This window comes from Thalassophryne amazonica, chromosome 5 (assembly GCF_902500255.1).
Source record: "Thalassophryne amazonica chromosome 5, fThaAma1.1, whole genome shotgun sequence".
Taxonomy (NCBI): Eukaryota; Metazoa; Chordata; class Actinopteri; order Batrachoidiformes; family Batrachoididae; genus Thalassophryne; species Thalassophryne amazonica.
This window is the reverse complement of record NC_047107.1, coordinates 55404148-55430636: the sequence shown is the minus strand read 5'-3', so window position 1 is coordinate 55430636 and position 26489 is coordinate 55404148. Positions and strand designations below refer to the sequence as shown.

The window sequence follows — 26489 nt, the reverse complement described above, 5'->3', positions numbered from 1 at the left end:
CTTTGGACTTTCTAAAAGATTTGGGGGGGGGACCGTACAGGGACTGTATCACAAACACTTAGCACAAAAGATTTTAGCAGTGCATTTTGTTTTTGTGGCCTTACAAAATACATGTCACTTCAAGTATCCAAGTCATGAAATCAATCGGTCCTGTAGTAAATTAAGGACACAAGCATCTCACTTTCACACATTTAATAATGCTGTTGCAGATGATTTACACACACAGATCAAAAAGCAGATTTCAGTCTGTGTATCTATATATTTTTTTACATTTCAATCAGATTAAACTGTAGAGACAACGTAACAGGGTACTGATCATTGCTGCGCTCTTCTCTCCATTTACAGAATGCTCCTGTGTGACCTACGTGACTACGAGTGTTAAGTCGTCATAGTTACAGAGTTCTCTCACCTAAGCCTTCACCTCAGGTGGAAACTGAAAAGGCATAGTGAGTCAACGTTGAGAGCTGAAGCAGGAGACTGAAGGAAGCAGCTAACAGAGTGAGGGTGCGTGACAGACAGGACTACAGACACGCAAAGGAATGACCAAAAAAAAAAAAAAAAAAAAAAACAGTGCACGGGAACACAAAAACAAACACAACTGCTTCTTCTGTCTGTCAAATGTTCAGCCCAAAACAAAAATGAGGGAAAAAAAAAAAATTCCACACATTCTGGTGTCTGTGACAGAGGATACATGACATAACACACAAAAACTGAAGACAACAAACAAGAGGGCAGAAGAGTTTGTTTCCCATCAGGCCCAGACTTACAAACGTGAAAGTTACGTGACGGAAGCTCATTTCTGCCTCATTTGAACTCTGAGCACACCAAATAAATGACAACACAGGGTTTCACCTGCTGATTCCAGATGGTATAAATAGACTTTAATTAGCAGAAAAGTGGGGCTTAATAATGATTAAAGAGACATGGGAAGAGAAAACAGTCATGGGAATAGAAGCAATACAGACTTGGGTCCCAAATGAGACATCACAGAACAGGCAGCCAGAAAGGTTCAGCAAATAACACGTGAAATCACAATCGCCGCAATCTGGGGTTAAAGTTGGACAAATTGTTACAAAAGTCCTAATTAAACAGCTGGATGGTTACAGTCTCTAGGGCCAGCGCAGCAGCAGCGGCTCCTGCATGGGCCGTGGGTCAGGTGGAGCCAGCAGGAGGCGCTGTCTGGAGCCTGTGAAGTTTCAGTGCGTGTTGCTGATGGGTCCTTCAGTTCTTCAGTATGGCCTCGTAGCTCTGGAAGATGTATTGAGAAACCTCCGGGGCTCTGCACTTCAGGGAGACCTGAGAGAGGACAAGGGAGGCCACGTCATAGCAGAGCTACATCTCACACGCACAAGGATTAAAGACATCACCACGAGTAATAAAATACACTCAGCAACCAAACAACAGCTTGCACAGAGAGCTCCCATCACCGTAATCATTTTAAAGAGAAAGTTGAGTCTTTAGTGGTGATGGTGGTCAGAAAAGTATAGAGTTCAGAGTAACTGCTTTTTGGTTTTGATGAAGATGTTCCACTACACAAAGAGGTTAAAATGAGCTCGTCTGCCACCAGCAGGACTGTTTGTGTCAGCAGCACAACACCTGAAAGTCAGTCTGCTGCCATCAACTCAAAACATCTCAATTCTAGTAAGCACAATAAAATTGTTGTTGCGTGTCGTAATTTTGCAATTTTCACAAACTCAAGGGAGAAAAATTCTGAAAGAGGAGGCAGCAGTTATGTTTGAGCAGAGGAACAAAACACTGTTTTATAAAGCCGTCAGTTCGATCTCAGACAACACCTACAGCACAAATGCAGGACAGACACAAAGCCTCTTCTAATCGTACTGTGAGCTGGAAGCAGGTTTGGGATCTGATGCATCTTCACAAAGAAACCATCCTTTCATCACACATCACAGCACGTGTCACTCAGTTCCCAAAATAGGTTATTTATATTTAGAAGTCACAGTATGAGATATTTTTACACTGTTCTAACCATTCTTCACACCAAAGATAATGTGTGTGCACACACAGAGGCTTAACTGTGCAAGTCACAACCTGTATGAGTCCCAGCACCACACAGTGACCAGCTTCAATCAGTGCCTCTCTCCATCACCAGTCAAATGACAAACAATACAAGTCACTTCAAGTCTGGATCTTTGTCCTGATCAAGGATGGTCACAAACCCCAGACACTCAGAGGACTTGCTCCAAAAAAAAAAAGAAAAAAAAAAAAAAAAAGAAAAAAGAGAGAGTGTGTGTGTGTGTGTGTTGGGGGGGGGGGGGGGGGGGGAGGGCTAAGACGTGTACTACTGTTAAATATGTGCTGTTCAGTTTGAGCCAATTACTTTTTATTTCTGTAATGGTCCTCGTTTGTTCATTTTGTTGATTGACCTGGACTGCACAAAATGTACGGGGTGTTACAGTACTCTCCATGGTGGGCAAGGTAGCTACAAGGGTCATTCTCAAAAGGATTCAGTGCCAGATGTATGCTGCTCAACATCTAGAATAAAGTTTGGTTTCATGCCAAATAGTCTACCATTCACTCATCCCGACTCAGTGGGGGTCGTTTAAACACAAGCATGAATAATAATAACACAAATAGGCCTTCACCCTTGTCCTTTCCACACTGAAATTCCTTGACACATTTAATATTATGCACTGTAGAGGAAGAAATATGCAAAGGTACATCATTTCTAAACATTTCAATTATTTTCTCATTTGTTGGCAAATTGAGACACTCTAGCCATCTTTGCTCCTCAAAGACTCAGCCTTTCATCGATGAGGCTTCAGTGCCAAATTATGATTACAGTCACCTGCTGACATCACATGCTTGAAATTTTATTTACCTCACTAGTAGCCCTAAATGACCCCATCCCAATTGGCAGTAAAATGCAGCAATAAATACATTAAATTAAATGAAGTTGACCACACAAAACATGAAATAACCAACCAACCAACCCCCCCCATACTGTCTACTACTACTGATTGTGAGGGAATGTCAGCTATAACATGACAGCCATATGGCAGGCCTTCCTGAGCCTAAGTGCAGGTGCCTTGATGCTGAGGACACTTAACTGGAAAAGGCCAAGAGGACACCCATGTCTCACCTGACTGCGATAGATTACTTTCTGAAGGTGGAGATGGACCAGTAGACTGATCGGGTGGTTGCCAATCAGAACCAGATCCACAGTGAAGCGGATGCAGTGATGTGTGGAACCAGCACAATGATACGCTCAGCCATCTATCATTTTATGCCTTCAGTCTTTTAAATGCTCAAAAGTCTGTTCCCCTTTGGAACAGAAAATGGGGTCAAGTCTATTTTTGCGCAGTACTGTATAAAGTTTTAATTTCCAGCACTGGGCCAACACTGTAATGTTGTCTCTAAGGATGATGGTTTTTCAGAGATCTGGTGAGTGACTATTGTGAATTTTATACCAGGTTCCTCCTGGACTAACTGAACATAAGATCAAAAAGAACCAGTGGAGTGTGTTACTGCAGATAGCACAGAGCCACAGTGGAAAAGCACAAGTACTGCACAGCTTTGTTGCCTCAGTACACTCTGGGCTCCTTACTAATGCATGCTGCTGCTGGCAACATTTAGGCAGCTGCCAAGATGTGAGGCAATGCAGATGCAGTAGCTGCTGTGGTTAACTTGTTTAAAGAGTTTTAGAATAGCCATCCTTCGTCACTAGATGGCTATTATGTGTGTCATCATCTTGAAGGTATTATTGCTTTGTATTCTTCTGAATGATTATGCTGGGGGAAATGGCATCATGGCAGCAAAAACAAATCCAGCAGTATCCAAATAACTTTCCCAAGGGTTCTTGCAAAAATTTCAAATATTTTCTCTTCCACCTGCAGACTCCAGTGAGACACGTACATAACTGAACACCCGAGCACTGTAGACAAGAGTACAAAACTATATAAATGATGCTGCAGTTCCCCAATGGCCCCGTGAACCTATTAATAAAAAAAAAAAATCAAAGAATACAATTCACCTCAAAGCACTCTCAAAATAGACATGGGTGTATAAAGTAGACAAGCATTAGCTAAAAGTGTGGTTAAGTTTTTTCTTTAGGCATTTTCTTTGGGTTTGGTTTCCACGGGTATTTCCATTTCCACATGTTGCACACAGCACAACAGTTGATGGACTCAAAAATAACACTGTTCTTGTGTGGACAGACAGCATTCAGTTACAGGGGGCTAACTTTACTTTTTAAAATCTTTATTTTTTATGAACGCTAGGAGCATTGTAGCCCTCTTCCTGAAAAAATGAGGAGCACAAGTAGACAATCTAGGGACACATCTTAAACAAACCTGCAATGCATTATTGCACTTAAAAAAAAAAAAAAAAAAAAAACTGATGAAGGCTTTTGGAATGAATGAACTCTTCAGCTATTCCTGTCAAAAACAGTTTTCTTGCCTTTTTGCCCAACTGTGTTCTTCTGAATCTAACTCCTCTGACTCCCCCCAACCACCTCAGCAGTTTGTTGCTGTACATGAACTGTATTGACTGGGGGCAGGGGGAATGCAAAAAATTATAATTTTCACCATTATTGACAGTGTGACACTAGAACTGAGGATGAGACACAACTAGAGGTGGCCAATATATTGATAAGCCATTAACATTAAAAAGATTTGGACTTGTAGAGTAGAATGAAGGGGGCATTTGTGAACCAAAAACAAATCAGGAGACTAAGCGGCTCCTTTTATGGCTCTCCTCTTCTACTCAGTGTGAACGTCTGCATCTGGTGTGATGCTGAAGTTAATTTCAGTGTCACGCCAAATGGCGCTTAGTGTAAAGACAAAATGTGAGCTTCACAACTGTTAAATGTATACACACACACAAAAAAAAAAAAAAATCACACGTCAGTGCATTTAAGCTGAAGTCAACTTCAGCTGCTAACAGCAGAGGTAGTGTTGCCAGGTGTAGTTGATAGTTTCCAGCCCAAAAAATGTTCAAAAGCTGCAAAACTGAACACAAAACCACTCAAAATAAAACTAATCCCTTCAACTGCTTCCTTGTTTTAACTCAGGTTCGCCACAGCAAATCCAAGGTGGATGCGCATGTTTATTTGGCACAAGTTTCACACCAGATGCCCTTCTTGATACAAGTCCACATTATATGGAGAAATACGGCAGGGGTGGGGCTTGAACTGGGAACCTTACGCACTGAAAACCACTAACCACTTGGCCACCACCACTCAAAATATTAGAGCGATATTTTGTTCAGTTGTTGGAGTTTCAGCTCCCTCCAAAGATTTTCTATTGAGTTCAGGTCTGGAGACTGGCCAGGCCACTCAAGGACCTTGAAATGCTTCTTACGGAGCCCCTCCTTAGTTGCCCTGGCTGTGTGTTTGGGGTCATTGTCATGCTGGAAGACCCAGCCCATGACCCATCTTCAATGCGCTTACTGAGGGAAGGAGGTTGTTAGCCAAAATCTCGCAATACATGACCCCATCCATCCTCCCTTCAATACGTGCAGTCGTCCTGTCCCATTTGCAGAAGAGCAACCCCAGAGGACGTATGATGTTTCCACCCCCATGCTTCACGGTTGGCATGGTTTTCTTGGGGTTGTTCTCATCCTCTAAACATGGTAAGTGGAGTTGATTCCAAAAAGCTCTATTCTGGTCTCATCTGGCCACATGACCTTCTCCCATGCCTCCTCTGGATCATCCAGATGGTCACTGGTGAACTTCAAACGGGCCTGGACATGTGCTGGCTTGAGCAGGGGGACCTTGCTGCCCTGCAGGATTTTAAACCATGACAGCATCATGTGTTACTAATGTAATCTTTGTGACTGTGGTCCCAGCTCTCTTCAGGTCATTGACCAGGTCCTCTTGTGTAGTTCTGAGCTTTCTCAGAATCATCCTTATGCCACAAAGTGAGATCTTGCATGGAATCCCAGACCGAGGGAGATTGACAGTCATCTTGTGTTTCTTCCACTTTCTAATAAATAATCATAACAGTTGTTGTCTTCTACCAAGCTGCTTGCCTGTTGTCCTATAGTCCATCCCAGCCTTGTGCAGGTCTACAGTTTTGTCCCTGGTGTCCTTAGACAGCTCTTTGGTCTTGGCTACGGTGGACAGGTTGGAGTGTGATTGATTAAGGGTGTGAACAGGTGTCTTTTATACAGGTAACAAGTTCAAACAGGTGCAATTAAGGGCTTCTTAAAGAAAAATTAACAGGTCTGTGTGAGCCAGAATTCTTGCTGGTTAGCAGGGGTTCAAATACTTATTTGCAGCAGTAACATACAAATAAATTATTAAAAATAAAAAAATCCTACATTGTGATTTCTGGATTTTTTTTTTTTTTAGATTATGTCTCTCACAGTGGAAATACACCTAAGATGAAAATTTCAGACCCCTCCATGATTTCTAAGTGGGAGAACTTGCAAAACTGCAGGGTGTTCAAATACTTATTTTCCTCACAATATATATATATATATATATATATATATATATATATATATATATATATATATATATATATATATATATATACACACACATTTTTTTTTTTTTGACCCAAGGCAAGTGACAACACAAGCCAGTAGTCATTTCAGACCAAACTAAAAATCAGGTGGCAACATATAAATATCTAGGGGTCCATATCGATAATTTGCTAAACTGGAAATCACACATTGATAATTTGTGCAACAAACTGCAGCAAAGAATGTATTTTTTGTGACGACTGAGGCTTTATGGTGTTAGCAATCAGATCATGCTAATTTTTTACAAAGCTATCTTAGAGAGCCTAATTAGATATGGAATCACTGCCTGGTTTGGTAACCTTACAGTTCAACTCAAAAATAGGTTGTCTAACATGCACAAAACAGCAATGAAAATAATTGGTATGAAAAAATATGAGTCCACTGAGAAGCTGTATAACCAGTCAGTTATGACGCAGGCAACAAAAATCTGCTCAGACTCCACTCACCCACTGTCCTCAGAGTATGAACGTCTCCCTTCAGGAAGAAGATTTCGTATACCAAAGTGTAAAACAAATAGTCTCAAATTATCATTTGTTCCAGTTTCTATCAAACTGCTAAACAATGCAAGTAACTAGTGCAATAGAACAACGTGCAATAAACTTCAGCACTTTAGCATCTGGCACTTTTCTCAGCACTTTAAATAGTTGAATGTCTCTGTGTTGTCATTGTAATGTATTTCCTGATTTTAGTCTAGATTTTAATTCTTGTGTTTTATGTGATTTGTGTCCTTTTGTAAATTGTTCTCTGCCCTGTGAAGTGATAATGTAGTGCAATGCCTAAAACAAATTTCCCTAATGGGACAACAAAGTTGACCTTGACTGACACACACACACACACATCCACTTTCATTACAAGTTTGCAGTGGTCATGTTTGTGCAATTACAAGGTCTATTAGAAAAGAAACCGACCTTTTTATTTTTTCAAAAACTATAGGGATTTGAATCACGTGTGATTGCCTCAGACATTCTTGAACCCTCGTGCGCATACGTGAGTTTTTCCACGCCTGTCGGTTGCGTCATTCGCCTGTGAGCAGGCTTTGAGTGAGGAGTGGTCCACCCCCTCGGCGGATTTTCATTGTCAGGAAATGGCGGAATGATTTGGGCTTTTTTTCCCATTAGAATTTTTTCAGAAACTGTTAGAGACTGGCAGCTGGAAACCATTTGAAAAATTTATCTGGCTTTCGGTGAAAATTTTACAGGCTTCACAGAGAATAAGGACTGTTACTACAGCTTTAAGGACGGCTTTAAAGACGCTCGGCGCGCCGCGCTCTGTGCCACCATCGAGAGCCACAAACCACCGGATCATTTCTAAACGGATGGCTCTGTGGATCTGAGACCATCGTGTGCACGTTCTCTGGTTATCACAAGAGCTGGATATCAACCATTTTCCGGCAGATTTCACTTTTAACAAGACATTTTGTCATGGAAAGCCGAGCGGAGGCTTCGCTCGTCACGATGGATTTGCTGATGGAGCGAGACAAAGGAACACCTCCGTTTTGGTCTCACAGGACGGCTTTGAGATGGCGTTCAGACAGCTGTCGGTGGTTTTCCATCGAGTGATTATCCAAAAAATTGTGGATGTGCCTGGACATGCCAGAACATGTCCCGTGAGGCTTCATCACAGCACTGCTGTGCGCCATGCGGCACTGCCGCGACGCGCGAAGCCTCCGCTCCTCTTTCCATGACAAAAACTCCTGTAACAGTGGAATGTGCCGTTCATTTCCAAACTGGACGCTGTGTTTTATCCGGGACGTCGTCTGATGAGCACAGGAATTGTGAAAAGACGTGGACATCAGCATTTTTTCGGCACATTGAGACAGACGTGCAGAGGAATTCCACTCAAAGCCTGCTCACAGGCGAATGACGCAACCGACAGGCGTGGAAAAACTCACGCATGCACACGAGGGTTCAAGCTTGTCTGACGCAATCACACGTGATTCAAATCCATATGGTTTTTGAAAAAAATAATAAGGTCGGATACTTTTCTAATAGACCTCGTATATTTGGGTTTGTAAATATGTTGTACCACTGCAAAAAACATCTTACAAGTTCAGATTTTTTTCCCCCTCCTATAAGTTCTCCTTTATCCCTAGTTAGTTTGGGGGGTTTTGCTTGAAAATCTAGTGAGGGTTGGAGGAAATCTACCACTTTTTAACCATATGTGGTCACCCATTTTTAAAAGGAATTAAATAACTGAACAATTCGTTACTCAGCTATTTCATTGCTGTGGGCAAACAATCCAATCAATTTATTATGAGCAAGACAACATAAGGCTTTGTCTTGATTGTTTATTTAGAATCTGTCGCTGTTACCTGTCAATGTATTCAAACAGCTGTCACGGTCAGTTATCATTAAAAATGGGAATACAAATACACACGTGGGGACAAACCCATCAGAAAGACAGCTAAACTATTTGGTGTGGAGAAATTCATGAACAAAAATGCCTAATGACCACAGAAACCAGTGTAGTAAATGACAAAACTTATTGGTGAATTAAAAACTCCTTCACAGAAATGGGCCAGAACAAGAAACCGCTGCCAGATGTAATAATATCTGTAGGCATCCAAGTAAACAAAGATGCTTTCACCAGAGTAAATACAGTTTACCACAAGACTTAAGCCACTGTAAAAGTTAAGACCAGAACAGAGTGTGCAAATAGGACCAAAACAGATAAACCCGGTCAATAATCTAAAGACAAAAGTAAAGAGAATAGAAACAAGTTAGTCTCTGAAGTATACCACCTCATCTGTGGAGTGTGGTGGAAGTCTTATTATGGTTCGTGCCTGCACTGTCCAAGTACAGCTCCAAACAGAATGTGTTCTACAGTATATAAATAATGAACCTTTCAGTGGTACAAATATTTAATTTGGTCAAAGCTGGAATGAGTCATTCAACATCCTCCTTGTTGAATGGATCATTCTAGCTCTGACCAAATTAAATATTAATTCCATTGAAAGAATGTAAAAACATTCATTATTTGTTTTATATAACGACTAAAATAGATCATTGTCATTTGATATTATATTAATTTCTAAACAACAGAAAAGGGACTTGCATTTTGTTGCTCCTCACTGGTGCTTAACAGTCCGACACAAACTTTAAATAGAAGTCCAAAAATGATTTTGATGTAGTCAGTGATGCCATGCACTGACTGTGTACTTCACACACACACAAAAAAACAGGACTTTGTGTACTTCCTCACTCCAGCGAAAAAACATCAAAACATTTGTCCAGTTTTCATCCTAACTTCATCCTCTAAACAGCTCTTGATGCCTCCAGAATGCTTATGGCGTAGTGGATTTGTTTTTGTGTGTGTGTGTCTGTATGTTAAAAGAATTAGCACAGTCAGTGAGCTCGTTCACACTGTCGTCCGTCAGAAAAACAAACCCTGCTGTGTTTAGCTAAACGCTGCACTACTAGAGTGCGCGTGGGCGGGGTTTGCAACGTGCAATGGTGCAAAATGTATTGAACCAAACTGCACTCTAAATGGGATGAATAATCCCAGTCACGTGACATACAAAGCACCAATCAAATGACAAGGATCCACTTAGCCTTTATATAACATTTACTGATGATGTGGCTGCTGAGAAAGAAAAAAAAAAAAGCCCAAGATGACTTCTGAATTCTTAAGTCTGTACTCAGCTCACATTCAACAAAAGCTTTCAAAGCTCATTCACAGTGTAAATGTAAAGGCGTGAAACACACCGCAAAAGCAATCAACGGTGTTTTAGACAATGGCCAACTCAATCTAGCAAGAATCCAACTGGGCACCTATCTCACTTGCTGAAGACAAACATTGCAAGAACCTTCATGAAGTCAATACGACTGCAGTAGAGACGTAGCAATGCGTGACGAGAAAACAAGCCTTCAGAGTAACTGGCAGCAAAGGATTAAACAGCAATCCTGTGTTTATTAACTGCTCTCAACTAAAATACACTGTTAGCCTCCAGGTAGCCACTGTATCAGGTGGGAAAAGTGCTGGACACTGACACTAGCCTTGAAAACTCAATGTCTGGTATGTGCACAATGCACTTTAAAGGTTTCATTTCCAAACAATAAATGGGGGGGGGGGGGGGAAATCAGCCCTCAAAACAGCACACATTGTATGTGGAAGAAAGACCAAAATCAGCACTGATTGCATTTCCTCGTATAAAATCTTACACTGACAGTGAAATGCGATGGTGGTTTCTCCTTGTGCTGGTCATGCTGCGATATGAGGGGATTTGACTTAGTACTGCCTTCCTGTTAGCCTGAATTATTCTGAACACTCTCCTCCAACTCCTTGTTTAAAACACATTTTCTCAGACTGCATTTTGTTTGTGTGCACCATACAACTTTAGAAAGGGCTGGGAATCAGCCTAATAAGCTCAACAGTTTCTACTTTGTGTTGCACGACAACGTCAGCCACTCAGATCTCTGCCCCCCTCCCTCATCTGATGCTTTGTCTGAAGAAATAAAACTGTACATTTTGACTATATCTGAATGTGTTTATGTATTTTTCCCGTTATATAACATTAGCAAGCAGGTGTACTTAATAAATTGGCCGATGAATGCAGTTGCCATGGGAGACAGCAGATTACATCTCCATGCTATTGATCTGTGAACCAAATCTACATTATACATGGACGTTATCTACAGATGTTCATCAAATTCATTTAAGATGCAATCAGTTGCATGTGACAGACTTTTCTTTCAACATGTCTCACAATGTTCATCACCATTTACATTTTAAACTTTTCATCATCATCTAGTTTTGTTTTTTCTTTTTTGTCATGCAGGAACTGGAGCTCTTAAGTGATTACTCAGATACTCATGTGGCAGGACATTTGTCACCAACAACTTTAATAACTGAATCAGTCAGCAACTGCCAATCATTCTTAGTTCAGCTTTTCAAAAAGGAACAATTTACAGCTTTTGTTGTTGCAGAGCACTGTAAATTGCGTATGTTTGTATATGGACTGTTTGATACAATGCACAACAATATGCACAGAAAAGACAACAGTCACTTTGACATCTGGGACGAAGCTGATCATGATGAACCCTGCAGCAGCTTGTCACATTTATTTGGCAATATTTCACTCTTTTTTCTGCATGTTATCATCTAAAACAACGAGATATTTGAGTCACAGTCCTAAGAACTGGGGTCTATATACTGTGCAGGAGGTGATTAAAGAAATGAAAACATGCATTCTGATCGTTTTGAGCAGTGTACATTTATATCACTTGATTTGTGCCACACACACACACACACCATCAACCAGAACTAGTTTTAATAGTGGAACTCATATAAACTGTAAGAAGGGACACATCAGGAGAGAGCTAAAGCTAATCAAATTTTGTGGTATATATATATATATATATATATATATAAATAAAAGAACACTTACAATGGTAAGTAATAATTTAATAGTTGTAACTGGGTGATCATCCTAACCATAACAAAAGCCCTCCAACACACACAGAGGAGGAGCTTCACTTCTTCCAGTCTAAAAATAGCTTCCAAAAAAAAAAAAAAAAAAGCCTTGCCAGCTTGGCTGTAACGCACCGGTCCAACAGAGCAGTGAGACCACGCAACAGCTCAAAGAGCCTGCAGAATACACACGCTACATGCAGCATTATACGAGTAATGATGCCTCTGTCCAAAAGCAGAGCCTTCTCACCTCCTCTGAGGAGATGCATAACTCAAGTCGAAAGGAGACATGAAGATAAACACACAAGGGCTTTTTTTTTTATACATATGAGGTCTGTTAAAAAGTATCGGACCTTTTTATTTTTGCAAAAACTATATGGATTTGAATCATGTGCGTTCGTGCGCATGCGTGAGTTTTTTCACGCCTGTCGGTTGCGTCATTCACCTGTGGGCAGACTGAGTGAGCACTGGGCCACCCCTCTCCTCGGATTTTCATTGCCAGGAAAATGTCTGAACGGCTGGAGCAGCGTTGCATCAAATTTTTCAAGAAACTGTGTGAGACAGCCAGGTGGAAACCATTTGGAAAATTCAGATGGCTTTCGGTGAAAATCCTATGGGCATCACACAGATTAAGGAGCATTACAACTGGATTAAAGACGGCCCACAGCGGCTGAGGGTGCGACGAGCTTCGAGCGGCCATCGACAGGCTGAAATGACCAGATCATTTCCAAAGTGAAGGCTGTGTTGATCCGGGACGTCGTGTGACTACCAGAGAAATGGCAGAAAAGGTGGACATCAGCGGGATACCCTCACGACCAGAATATCAAACAGGTTTGATTTTCATCCGACCATACGATTGCTGATCGGGAGGTGGTCGTGAGAGGTTAAATGCAGCTCGATACTCCATGTATACTACATGAAGCAGGACGCATGATTAAGGTGAAACCCGGCGCAATCCAAAAAATTCTCGCACGAGTGAAAAATTGGCTGAAAAAGGGCCAAAACTCGCACAGTGTAAACCCAGCTTTAGAAAAATCTAAGGAGAAGCAAAGCCTGAGCTGAAGTCTGAAATACGAGGTCTGTCCAAAAAGTAACGGACCTTTTCATTTTTTTCAAAAACTATATGGATTTGAATCACGTGTGATTGCATCAGCCACGCTTGAACCTTCGTGCACATGCATGAGTTTTTTTCCACGCCTGTCGGTTGCGTCATTCGCCTGTGGGCAGGCTTTGAGTGAGCACTGGTCCACCCCCCTCGTCGGATTGTCATTGTTAGGGAAATGTCTGAACGATTTGAAGCTTTGCTGCATCAAATTTTTCCAGAAACTGTGAGAGACAGCCAGGTGGACACCATTCGCTAAATTCAGATGGGTTTCAGGAACGATTTTATGGGGATCACACAGATTGAGGAGTGTTACAGCTGGTTTAAAGACCGCCCACAGCGGCTGAGAGTGCGCCGCGTTCCAATCGACAGGATGAAACGACCAGATCATTTCCAAACTGAACGCTGTGTTGATCCGGGACATCGTCTGACTACCACAGAAATGGCAGAAGACGTGGACATCAAGACTTTTTCGGCACATTCCACTGTTACAGGAGTTTTTGTCATGGAAAGAGGAGCGGAGGAATGCGCCACCATGCCGCAAATGGCGCGGGACAAAACCACCTCCGTGTTGGTCTCACAGGACGGCTTTCAGATGGCTTTCGGTGGCTTTTCAGTCATGTGACTACCCGAAAAATTGTGGATTAGCTGGACATGCCAGAACATGTCCTGTGAGGCTTCATCACGGCGTTACTTTGTGCCATGCGGCTCCGTCCCGACGCGCAAATTCCTGTGGTTTTGTCCCGCGCCATTCGCGGCACATTCCTCCGCTCCTCTTTCCATGACAAAAACTCCTGTAACAGTGGAATGTGTCAAAAGTCTTGATGTCCACGTCTTCTGCCATTTCTGTGGTAGTCAGACAACGTCCCGGATCAACACAGCCTTCAGTTTGGAAATGATCTGGTTGATTCAGCCTGTCGATCGCCGCTCGGAACGCGGCGCGCTCTCAGCCGCTGTAACACTCCTTAATCTGTGTGTTCCCCATAAAATCGTCCCTGAAAGCCATCTGAATTTAGTGAATGGTGTCCACTTGGCTGTCTCTCACAGTTTCTGGAAAAATTTGATGCAGCAAAGCTCCAAATCGTTCAGACATTTCCCTGACAATGAAAATCAGACGAGGGGGGTGGACCAGTGCTCACTCAAAGCCTGCTCACAGGCGAATGACGCAACCGACAGGCGTGAAAAAACTCACGCATGCGCACCTAGGTTCAAGCTTGGCTGATGCAATCACACGTGATTCAAATACATATAGTTTTTGAAAAAAAATAAAAAGGTCTGTTACTTTCTGGACAGACCTCGTACATTTTCCTGCATTTTAGAGGAATAAACAGAAGAAATTTCAAGAGTGGATGAGAAAGTTTTGTGAAATACAACAGAGTATTTATTAGTAAAGTTGCACATATTGTGACAATCCAGTAAATATACATCTGTCCCCAATGGTAGGCCAATTATGTGGACAGCAGCAAAAGTATCAGCTGTACATAAGATACTTCAATATCCAATTGCACAAACAGAGAAACGGAGTTTGACAAATTAATATACAAAGACTGACTTAGCGATTAAAAGGACTATAGCAAGTTGCATTTCTGGAGCAGTGGTGCCCAAAGTATTCCAGCAAGGGACAAGAGGGTGCAGGTTTTCTTTGCAGCCACCGACTCCAGCAGGTGAATTCACTGATTATCATCACTTTGAGCAGATGGGATGAGTTCAGTAAAATCACCTGCTGGAATCAGTGACTGCAAAGATCCCTGCACCCTCTTGTTCTTTTCTGGAATACTTTGGACACCACTGTTCTAGAGTAATGTTCATTATTTGAACAGATAACGTCATCAAGCCTACATCCATCTTAGAATTACAGGCTATGAAAAAAATATCAGCACAAGTAACTGAATGAGTAATAAGGAATAAGGAACTTTTGTCTGTGGTCTGGAATCAGAAAAGGTGTCCAATGTTTTACAGAATATTTCAAAATACTTAATTGCAACATCAACAGTATTGGTGAATTAAAATTTTTTTTTAACTTTGATCAATTTTGCTCCTTTTCTCTTTTTTGTACTTTGTGATTTTGGCAGAGTTTATAACCTTTTTGTTTGTTTGTTTTTTTGTTTTTTCCCCTAAAGAAGAGATGAGGATGTCCACATTGTCTGGTGAGAAGGTGACAAATTTTATTCATAACAGTTTCTGGAAAAAGATATTAATCCGATACACTGATTCAGATCAGTGGTCCTGATGAGCAGACGCTCAGAAACAGCTCATTTTCCGGATCTCTGGACTTTTAACCAGGTTGGCTGCACACACACGCTTTGAGCACGACTGTTGGTTCACTGCGCTCATGTCTGCACAGTGAAGAGATGACTTACACTTTGTCCTGAACATTAGATTTTTTATTTTATTTTTTTAGTGGTTGGATTCAGAAGTGCTTGAGCCTGTTTGTCTGTGAGGAGGATGAGGCAGCAGAGCCTATGTGCATGTACTAGAGTGGGAGCTCATCTCTCGCAAGGCTTGCTTTTTTTTTATTTTTTATAAATAAACAGGCTACGCGCGCATGGAGCTGTGGCATTTCTTTCACCCAGAGGGAGAATTTTTAACACGATTCCATCAAAATTAATGCAGTCATCACTTTAAAAATCAAGTCATGTGACACAAAATCACACTTCTGTAACCTTGCAATTAATCAGTGGTTCACATGCGTGCCAAACCCTGAGGGTGCCATCCGCATGGATCAACTGGGATCCATTACAATACTAGAATTTCACATCCGTGTTTAATACCTCTGTGACATATGTACCAGAAATAACCCATCCCCTCACATCCTCTAATTTTACCTTAGATTATGAAAAGCTCCCTGCCCATCCACACACACTTTCACCATAGCCCAGGTTGCACTGGAGTATTAGTGGCATTTGCTAAAACATGCATCATGGCGGGGGCTCATAAGTGGCATTGGTCGAGAAGTCACATTTTTGAAATGCAGGGCTACTGCCACTTTTAAAAAAGAAAAAGTGCCACAGGCACTGTAGCTCACCTGGATGATACAAGACATCACAGTTTCAGCTAGAAAAGTGGGCTATATTAAAACAAACAAAAAACAAAACAAACAAACAAAAACCCCCAAACACCCTGACATCCAAAGTGAAAATCTCTACATCATACACACCACTACCTTAACTGGTTAAAAAAGTGTTCAAAATACACTTTGTCTTACAGCAATAAAATCATACTCAGTATGCTCATGGTGGCCCATTTTTGCAAAGTTATTAGACTGCAGTTTATTTTTATACATTTACATATTTCTATAATTGATTTTTTTTTTTTTTTTTAGAGTGAATTTTTTTTTCCCCCAACACAGTTTGTGTTTCCGAGAGCCTGCGTATGCGATTTGCGATTTGAGGGGTGATATTTAAAAAAAAAATGCATGTGATTAATTTATATGAATTAATCACAAACCTTGCAATTTTTTTTTTTCGGCAAACGCAACAGCTCGCAGCTTTGTCTCAAAGGTGTAGGAATTGTACTTCCTTTTTTTTAACATCACTAGTAGAAGGAGTTGCTCCCTCAGGACTCAAATCTATTGTACGTCAGCACATACGCTGGAGCAGGAGGCTGCAATTTGGATCCGTGAATGCTCACACGGACAATCAGCCACGCAGAGACGTCTGGTGACATAAGTGACCTGGCCATTAAACAAAACTGGCACTTATTTAAGGAATGCATTTACTTTTTTCTGACTGAGCTTTGACCTGGCAATTGAATGAGGCAGGCCCATATTTAAGGTCTGGCGTTTAATCAAGGAAATACGATAAGTAGATATGTGGAAGCCAAACATAAATAAATACATAAATTAACCAATAAATAAGGCTCTCCTTATGAATCAAGACATGTGAAAACAATGATGTGCAGAACAGTGACACCAAGGTCGTCATTTGTGATTAGACATGCAGAATCTCAGAAACAACCACCATCCATCAAGAGCAGAAAGACAACACATCAATAGATAAATCACCAATAATCGTACAACACATCTGACCCAGCCAGCTCCTCACAAAGCAGAGGAATCCAATATTAATCCCCCTCAGACTGGCACACAGTCATAATACTTGGTTGAAGTTGTCATACCACCTTTACAAAAAGCTGAGCTCGTTAATTTCTGTGCCGATTTAAAAATCAGCATTCATCTGATAGTCTGCCATGTCAAATGTGGATTTACGGGGGGGGGGGGGGGGGGGGGGGGGTTTAAAAGAAAAGTTATCGCCACCATTGGTACTTACTGCAGTATGTGGAACAATGTACTGCCTAATAAAATACCAAGCCTATCCACAGATGGTTCTGGTGAAATCACAGCTGTAATTAATATGGCACCATTGGCAGAGCAGCATGCAGACTGAAACCGATGTATGCTTACCGTGTAGGTGGGATTTCCTGTCTGCACTCTTAGTTCAGCAAGCACCCAGATGCCATTGGTGAGTTTCATTGACTGGTACAACATGTCCTGACCCTCCACCGTACGCTTAGCTATGGTGAAGATGTTACTCCCCTGCAGTTTTCCGGAAGCAGAGTCTGTTGCAGAAACAAAACACAGCACATTAGGCCGCGGAAAGGGGGGGGGGAAGTGTCTTTTCAAATGCTCTCAATAGGAATGAAGTATTATGTGGTTCCAAAAACAAAAGTGCCACACCCAGTGCCTGTCTTTAGTTGACATTTGTTTGTGCAGCTGCTCCAAGTGCTTTTACAATGAAAAACCATGAACTTTTCATGAAGACGTGATGTCACTGCAGCACCTTTGTGGGCAGCGGGAATGAGGCAGTTTTGCTGGTTTGACACTCAAAATATAAATAGACAGGGAAAAACACACACATCTGTGATATCTGTGATTAAATTAAACTGGATACGTTGTGGCTCTTACAATAGATAAAAACATTACAAGTCTCAAATTTACTCACTCATCTTCAACCACTTACTCCAATTAAGGGTAATGGTGGTCTGGAGCCTATCCCAGCAGTCATAGGGTGTGAGTGCATCTGGAGAGATGGCAGTGGAGTTTAACCAGACTGTTTAACAAAATCTTGAAAACAGAGGATGCCCAAGTTGTGGGGAAGTGTGTTGGTTCTGATTTTGAAGAATAAGGGTGATGTGCAGATGGGTGTTGGCACACCCTGGACAGGACGCTTTCTGTCGTAGGGCCACATATAGACAAGCAAACACATGTACGCCTGTACACACACCTACAGATAATTTAAAGTTTCCAATCCACCTAACCTGCATGTCCTTTGGATGTGGGAGGAAGCCAGAGCACCCGGAGGGAACCCACGCAAACACGGGGAGAACATGCAAACTTCACACAGAAAGGCCACAGGTGAGAATCAATATTCCCACCTGTGGTAGAGAAGCTTGAATCTTCAACTGGACTGGGTTGCTTGCTCTCGCGTCAAGCAACCCAGTCCAGTCGAAGATTCAAGCTTCTCTACTATGGAAACCACCTGGACAACAGAGCCTACACAGAAACATTCCCACCTGTGGGAATTTCGCTATAAGTTATTTTAGATATGTGAAACACTATAGTAACTGAAATGGTAATCAGAAATAAATTAATGCGTTTCTTATCTAAAAGACTAAAATGTCTCAATTGTAATGAGACAAGTCTAGTCTAAAATACATGTTGACTAAAATTAAGAGACAGCTGACGAGGAATTGCTTCTTTCAATTAAGAAAGATCTCTAAGCTCAGGAAAATGGTGTGTCGAAATGATTTAGAGCTTATTATTCATGCTTTTGTGTCAACACGTTTAGATTATTGTAACAGTTTGTTTTCATGTCTAAACAAGGAGTTGCATCGACTGCAGTTAGTACAGAACTCTGCAGCGAGAATTCTGACACAAGCTAACAGGAGGACTCATATTTCCCCAATTTTAAAGGAGCTTCATTGGCTGCCAGTGTCCTTCAGGATCAATTTTAAAATTTTGGTTTTAACCTTTTAGAGCTCTACATGGCCAGGCGCCTCCCTATATCTGTAACCTCATCCAGCCTTATGCCCCTGCCAGGGCGTTGAGGTATGTGGACCAAAATTTGTTGATGGTTCCTCGCACCTGTTTTGCAACCAGAGGAGAGCGATCCTTCCAGGCTGTTGCTCCCAGGCTTTGGAATGGTCTCCCGCTCTCTCTGAGCTCACTGGACTCTGTCGACACCTTTTAAAAGCCAACTTAAGACCTTCTTTTTTACACAAGCTTTTGCTTAGCTTTTGGGCTGCTTTGTTATCCTATGCTATGTTTTTAAATGTCTTGGCCATTGTCTGATGTATTGTGTGGTGTACTGTGCTTTTATGTTGTGAAGCACCTTGTGGCCCTTGTCTGTGAAAGGTGCTATATAAATAAAATGTACTTACTTACTTTTAGTCAACTAAAACATGACTGAATAAAAATGGTATCTGAATGACTAAATGTGGCTAAAATTAAAAAGGGCATTTGACAAAAGACTACATTAAAAAGAAGAGGGGAGAGGGACTTCCAATGGTCAGGTTTACCATTACTAATGAAAAGACTGGAAATATATGGGCTATACTCGGGATATGTACTTAATGTTCAGAAAACCCAAACTCTAATGTTTAATTACACATTTCCTCACAAGAATTAATGGAAAATAGAAATATATTAACTGGCACTCCACCCAAATTAAATATCTTGGAGTAAACCTGCCCAAAGACATATATCACAACTATACAATATTAGTTATGAGCCCATCAATAACAAAAAAAAAAAATTTATGACGACCTTGACAGATGAAGTGTGCTCCCTCTGGATTTCAGCAGCAGAATTAGAACAGTAAAAATGAATATCCTTAAAAGATTATTATCTCTTTTGTTATCACTTCCTGTGTAAATAGTTCAAAAAAAGTTTAGGGAATAGAAAAAAAAAAAACATTTCACGATTCATATGGGACAAAAAAAAAAAAAAAAAAAAAAGTGACATTCTGTACCCTTCAGCTGCTGGTGGTGGGGGTAGGTATTATGGCTCTTTTCTCTAAGGGATTATGATATATCAGCACAGTTGAGACCCTTTGTATACTGGTGTGAACCACCTCATGTAAGCAAGTGAAGACTATGGAAGCCTGTCAGTACTTCCAAGGACAGACTATCGGTCTATCTATCAGACTAAGACAGATACAGACAGTGGGTCGAAAAAGGTATTAATTCCATGTGTAAGATTGTTACAAACTGGGAATTAAATAGTTTTGAAGCTGTGTCAAACATATGGGCTAGGAGGGCATGACTTCTATAGGTATCTTCAGCTCCCCATGACCATACTATTATTCTGAACACTACTGTACGTGTGACGGGTGTGTGTGTGACGGGTATAAATTCTGACCCAATCTAAACCAGCAGTAACGATCTATAGCAGAGGTCGCAAACTGATCAACTGATTCATCAGTTCATCAGTGAAATCACCCGGTGGAGTGGGTGGTTGCAAACAAAACCTGTACCCTCTTGGCCCTTTCTGGAATTAGGTTGAGACCTCTGATCTAATGAGTCACATCCAAAAACTTCAAATCGTCAAGAATCATCTGCCTTCACCAGTGAGCTGCAGCAGCTGGAGAGGAAGAAACCAAATCGCAACTTACATGTGCGTGAGTTAACGGGGCTCACCTGTAATATTTTACAGCAAATTAATTTTTTTCCAAAGCTGAAGAAACAGATCTAACATGCTTTCTTTGCTTCATTTAATGACAATTAATTGTAAACTGTACCTACCTTGACAGGTTTTTTTTTTTTTTTGGCAAACAACAACTTGCAGCTTTGTCTCAATGGTGTAAGACTTCTTTTTTTTACATTACTGGTAGAAGTAGTCACTCCCTCAGGAGTGAAATTACCGGTATATTGTCCGTCAGCACACGTGCTCGAGCAGGAGGCTGCCATTTGGACCCGCGACTACTCACATGGACAATCAGCTAGGCAGCGACATCTGGCGACTAACATATATGATCCAGCCTTTAAACAAGACCGCCGTATATTTAAGGCAGGTGTTTATTTTTGTCTGGCAGAGCTTTGACCCAGCAATAAAATGAGGCAGGCCCATATTTAAGGTCAAGTGTTTAATCAAGGAAATATGGTAGCTGACACTTTTCAAGGGTAGTAATAAATTGTGCAAAGTTTCTATAATTAGTTGGAATGGTCTGCAAGTCCAGAAAGTTTTTAGAACCTTAGACCTCAACAGTTTTTAGAAGAACTCAACCCCTTTTTCCTGTTAATTACATAATTTTTAATGTCCATTTACTGTGTTAATGAATTTATAAATTGTTTAGGTTCTTGTTATCATATGCACACTATTATTATTATCATCATCATTTTATTTTTACTTCTATTTTGTCATTTGATTTTTAAATGGACCACAATGGAAATAAGTGTTTCACTTTCTCATGTCATCTTTGTATTTTCAACATACTTACAATTATATTATGCACTTACATTAAACTTACTAAATAAAAATTACACAAGCACTTACATTTTTAATATAAAGATGATTTACCACACCCCACTGGAATGGCGTGTTAGTTTAGAATGTTATTAGCAATGTTAGCCAATATCTGTAGTTTCTCCAAAAATATTAGGTCTATCAATGTTCTGTTTTGGCATTGTTCATTCTTGACCCAAAATACATAAGCATACCAAAAGGCAAATATCAGTTGTGCTTTGTTTGTCCATGATTGAAGTGATACACGCACAAATGGAGAGGTTCTTGTCTTTTACGCATTCTGCCACAAGCAGGTGCTTCTATTTTTACACACAGAGAACGAAAACATCAAACGCAACACACATTTCACTCATGGTACCAGAAACATGACACTTAACTAAACTGTCTAAACCAAGTGAACTACAAAAACACCTACATCAATAACACTAACAACACTGTTAAACTAGCATGAACCACAATAACATTTAAAACCCCAAAACCCTGAACTCCCATGGTGCATTTAGCACAACGCCCATTGTTTAGTGGTGACCTAAAATGGCCAATTTCTCAAAAAAAGATTTGTCCTATCAACTTTATTTTCGCAGCATTCATCCTTGACCCAAAATACATAAACCTACCTAACGGCAAATGTCAGCTCTCTCGGTTTCTCCGTGATCAAAGCCATACACACGCACAGGCCACTTGGCTATTATAATATAGATTATTATTTCAAGACTGGCATTAGAACCATTTTTTCATTAATGTGGGAGAAAATGAGAAAGATTTCATTAAATTTTGGGGTGAATGTGCAGAAAAGGAAGGCTGAAGCCACATTTTTTAAAACACGCTGAAAAAAAAAAAATGCAGTCATTAGGTTTCATGGTACTGCTTTGTCTATGAATGTCATTAACTGTAGAGCACCACAAAAGACTTCCATTTCCCTCATGCAGAAAAATTTAGTCTTCACCACAGGCAAAGACACAAATGCTAATTTGGAAATACATTCTGAAGCTGTGCCTCGAGATGGGAAACCATCTTTGTTCATGAAAAAGAAATTCAATCTGTGGGAGAAATCTCCATTAAGCTGTGATTAGGAGTGCTTCTCCACATCAGCTGCTCCCAATCTTGTGAAAAACTAAATTATAACACATTAGCAGGGACTGCAGATGATTAGCAGACATGAAATACACTTTACTCCATTAGTCAGGAACCAAGTTTTTCTACTTCTAAAGTAGTAACTAGGAAGACACAGTGTGGCATGATTCAGAAGAAATACTTCTAATCATATTCCTCACCTGAATTGAGATGACAGTCTTTGACCTGAAACTGGGACTCGTTGTCATTAGGAATGTCTTTCCATGTGGCAAGAAACACTTGTCTCTCTGTGGATTAAATGACGCAATCACGACAGGAGCACAGAAATGTACAAAATATACAATTATTTATTGTAAACCGCTAGGGTAGGTAAAAGTGTTTGTGTTGACTGAGTGCCCAAATCCCACTGCAGCGACAGGACATTCTGTTGCAGCATGAGCTCACAGCCTCTAGAAGCAGTCCTGCTGCTGACCCATCAGGAAGCTCCACAGGAACGAATCACATCTCCACAGAATTAATCAAATAGCAAAGGAAAAAAAAAACAACTTTACAGTCACTACATGTTAGGGTGGTCCTTATTTTGCCAAGTTTTTAAATTGAATACTCTGACCCCCTGAATAGGCTCCAGTTGATGATAAAACAACATGCTGTGTAAAATTTTGTTTGTATAAATATACGAGTATAACACTATACTAACTAATGCTTGAAAATCACCAGTTGAGGCAATCTTGAATTTCTAAGTTAACACCAGGAGGATTCACATATAGTTTAGGATGGGTTGGGGCACCATTCAGGTTTAATTTGTATAACATTATATGGCAGAAAATAGCAACATTTCAATGCTTTTGAGTCACTTCTAAACATTTATTCATACAAACAATATTTTACACCGCATGTTTTTCATCATTATTCATTATTATTAAATTTCAAGAAACTTTGCAAAATAAGGACCACCCTACTACATGTGCATGGGAACAGAGATGTGTACACACATACACGTCTTTCTGCACAACACAGCCTTATATATTTGTGTTGTGGCATCATCTGTGCAGTGTGAAGAGATTTGTCAAAGACACACTCACCCATCTTTCCGTCCTCTACAAGCAACGTGCTGATGGGGTACTGGCAGCTGAAGTAGAATACATCAATGTTGTTCTTAACAGCCACCTTGATCACGTACCAGGGGGGCAATGGGAGAATGAAGGACAGAAATGAGAAGCAATGAATAATTACAATCCAAGTACATTTCAAGGACAGACTACCTTTAAAAATCTACACGTAAGGCTACATTCTACAATATCACAGCTGCAACATATATCCTCCAACTGGTCTGGAAAAACTGAGTAGCAGCACAGAGGAGACTGGTTAGCAGTTAAAAAAAAAAAAAAAAAAACAATTTGGGGAACACCAAAGTAAATGACTTATGAAGACAACAAATTGGCATCTTCACAGAACGAAACAAGGTTTAATGGTGATTTTCTGATCTCTAAAGCTCCTGATGTGGAAATTAAGCACCTGGCTAGAACGGGAACATTCTAACGCTAATTAATATTTTTACTGAATTAAAAACCTTTATTTCAATATCAGCAACTGGGCTTTGGATCACAGAAACTGTGAGAGCACCTTTCATTCTGTTCATGCAGATCCCATAGTAATCTTTCAAACAATGCATTTTGTATTGGTGCATTTTACTTTTATTTAAACCTTTTTTGTGCATCCTTGCACTCTTTTGTGCTGTGGGTACAAACTGCCTCGCCTCTTATGCCATTTGACTGCAACTCAAAAATATGTTTTTCATTAATTGCACAGAGAGCAGATGATGAAAATTCTGAGGGTTATTCTCTGTCAATTGGTGAAGGTAATTGGCACTACTTATTCCCTGTGTATTTTTTTTTTAAATTAGGGAGCAGGAGTGCATATTACTGAACAATTTGATTTATGCAACATTACATTTATATTCTTTGAAATAGCTCTGTAGAGTCTAACATTTCTTCAAGTTTCATGAAGTCCTTTTCAACAGTTTAAATAACCCTGTCAACAATCCTCAGAAAAGCGGGGGTGGGGGACCCCATTGGCAGAGTTGGAAATAAAAATAGGAACACTTACTTTCAAACACCTTTTAGAAAGTAAGTACGGTATTAATAAATACCAAATATCAAGACAAAATAGCATAAAATACCTTTAACAAAAATTTAAATGAGAAAAATACAAGATGGAAAAAATGAGTGAAGTCTATCGTGGACTTGCTGATGTGCAATGATGCAATTAAAAAAATAAAAGGATGAATGGGTTATCACAAGCTCCATTAAGATGCTGTACAGTTCAGTATATTTTGTCTGATGGTAGAAGTGTACAACCCTGAAACATAATTGCAACTGTGGTGTAGTGGAGTGGAAGCACCTGCTTAACAAGCAGGTCGTGATATTGATTGGTAAAGTGTTGATATAGAACAGCGAGTTCAGCCAGAAAATACCTCCTTAGGAATTCATCTGGACAGATCACTGGTGGCTGCAATGCAGGTCTACTGGTTAAACAGCAAACAAAGTGTGCAACAGTTGATTTTAAATTTTTTTTTTTAAATGAAAATGGCTGCATAAATAAGGATTAGTTGGTTAAAAACAAAAGGACTAGCGCAAGGCTCAACATAAGAACATGATTAACACTGCTCAGTCTTTGAGCACATTGAACCACAGGCAGATGAGGGGGAAAAAGTTATCCTTGTTTTGGTACTGCCGCCATGGTGAAACAGAGTGATAAGAAACTGGTTTCATGAAGCAGTCTAATCTTACTAAGGTTAGTTGCCCAACATTATCCATCTAATCTCAGTTTCACATCGACGGCTAAACTTGTAGATTAGCCGTCTTACGTTAGTCAACGATTTTCAGTCATAGCGGCCTTGTGATCGCTGTTTCCAAGAAACACCTCCAGTGCGCGAGAGTTTTGTTTACTTCCTGTTTGGTCTGCTACAAACATGGCTGACTCTGCCACAGCAAAGGAGAAAAGGTCCCGACCTCAGCGTCCGCAAACATCTCCAATGGATTATTCCGGACCCGGAACACCCGCTCCCATGACAAATCCCTCCTTCCTTCCTCCTCCAAGTGGTGGTACATGATGGAGGTAAGACACTGAAGTTTTGTTGACTAAAATAAGATTAGCCTCCTTTGTACCAGGCTAAAAACCTTAGTCAGGTAATGCAAAAGTTAAGCTGACTAAGCGCTTTGTGCAACGATCAATGTGAAAAGATGAGTTGACTAAGGGAGTTTAGTCCACTAAACAGACTGCTTTATGAAACCGGGCCCAAATTCATAACTGGCATCAGTGTCACACTGGCAGAGCGAATTGTTCTGCAAGTTTTAGCACCCATTTCAAGTTAATTTTTTCCATTCCAGTCCAGTCTGTCTGCAGGATTGAACATGTTAGCAGGGCTGTGAAACAAAAATTGTGAAATTTGAGTAAAATTTGCAGGGAGTCTGGGGGGGAGGGTACAGCTCCCCAAGAGCAGGGATCTAGGGCCCTGTGGGGCCACAGAATTAAATTTTTTATCTAATGATACTTTTCAGCATCTCCTGGAAGAACAAAACTCAAAATTAGTGAACATTTAAATTATCCTATATTCAACCTTTTATTTGACCTGTCAATGATGATGTTGAAATAACAGAATATGATGTGGAAGTAGGACCTGGAATGATTTTCCTTTTAATTGTAAACCAAATTATGCATCAACTCAGAACAATAAAACTACATGAAATTTATGAAGACTGAAAAGACTGTTACAGCATTTCAAAAACCACAGCTAAAGCTTGCAGAATATTTGGAAAATCATGGTAAAATATCAATAACATACCTTATAGTAAAAAGTCACTTATATTCTTCTGTAAATTCATGCAGCCTAAATCCATTCAAAGCCACAGTCTTTTTTACAATGAAAGAAAGTCTAGATTAGTGAAAAAGTCACAT

At 40.4% G+C, this 26489-nt stretch overlaps 1 protein-coding gene across 5 annotated transcripts in view; it reads right to left on the bottom strand.

Annotated features, from left to right (window-relative positions):
* Nucleotides 1-177: 177 nt before the first annotated feature.
* Nucleotides 178-26489, bottom strand: part of ap1b1 (adaptor related protein complex 1 subunit beta 1) — a 95986-nt gene continuing 69674 nt past the window's right edge. For all 5 annotated transcript variants that reach the window (XM_034170308.1, XM_034170309.1, XM_034170307.1 and 2 more), the window contains 4 exons: nt 23615-23699; nt 22733-22819; nt 17400-17554; nt 178-1296 (listed from right to left, as the gene is read on the bottom strand). In XM_034170308.1, coding sequence (XP_034026199.1) covers nt 1222-1296; nt 17400-17554; nt 22733-22819; nt 23615-23699 — 402 coding nt within the window. In that variant the 3' untranslated portion in view covers nt 178-1221. The remainder of the gene's footprint in view (nt 1297-17399; nt 17555-22732; nt 22820-23614; nt 23700-26489) is intronic.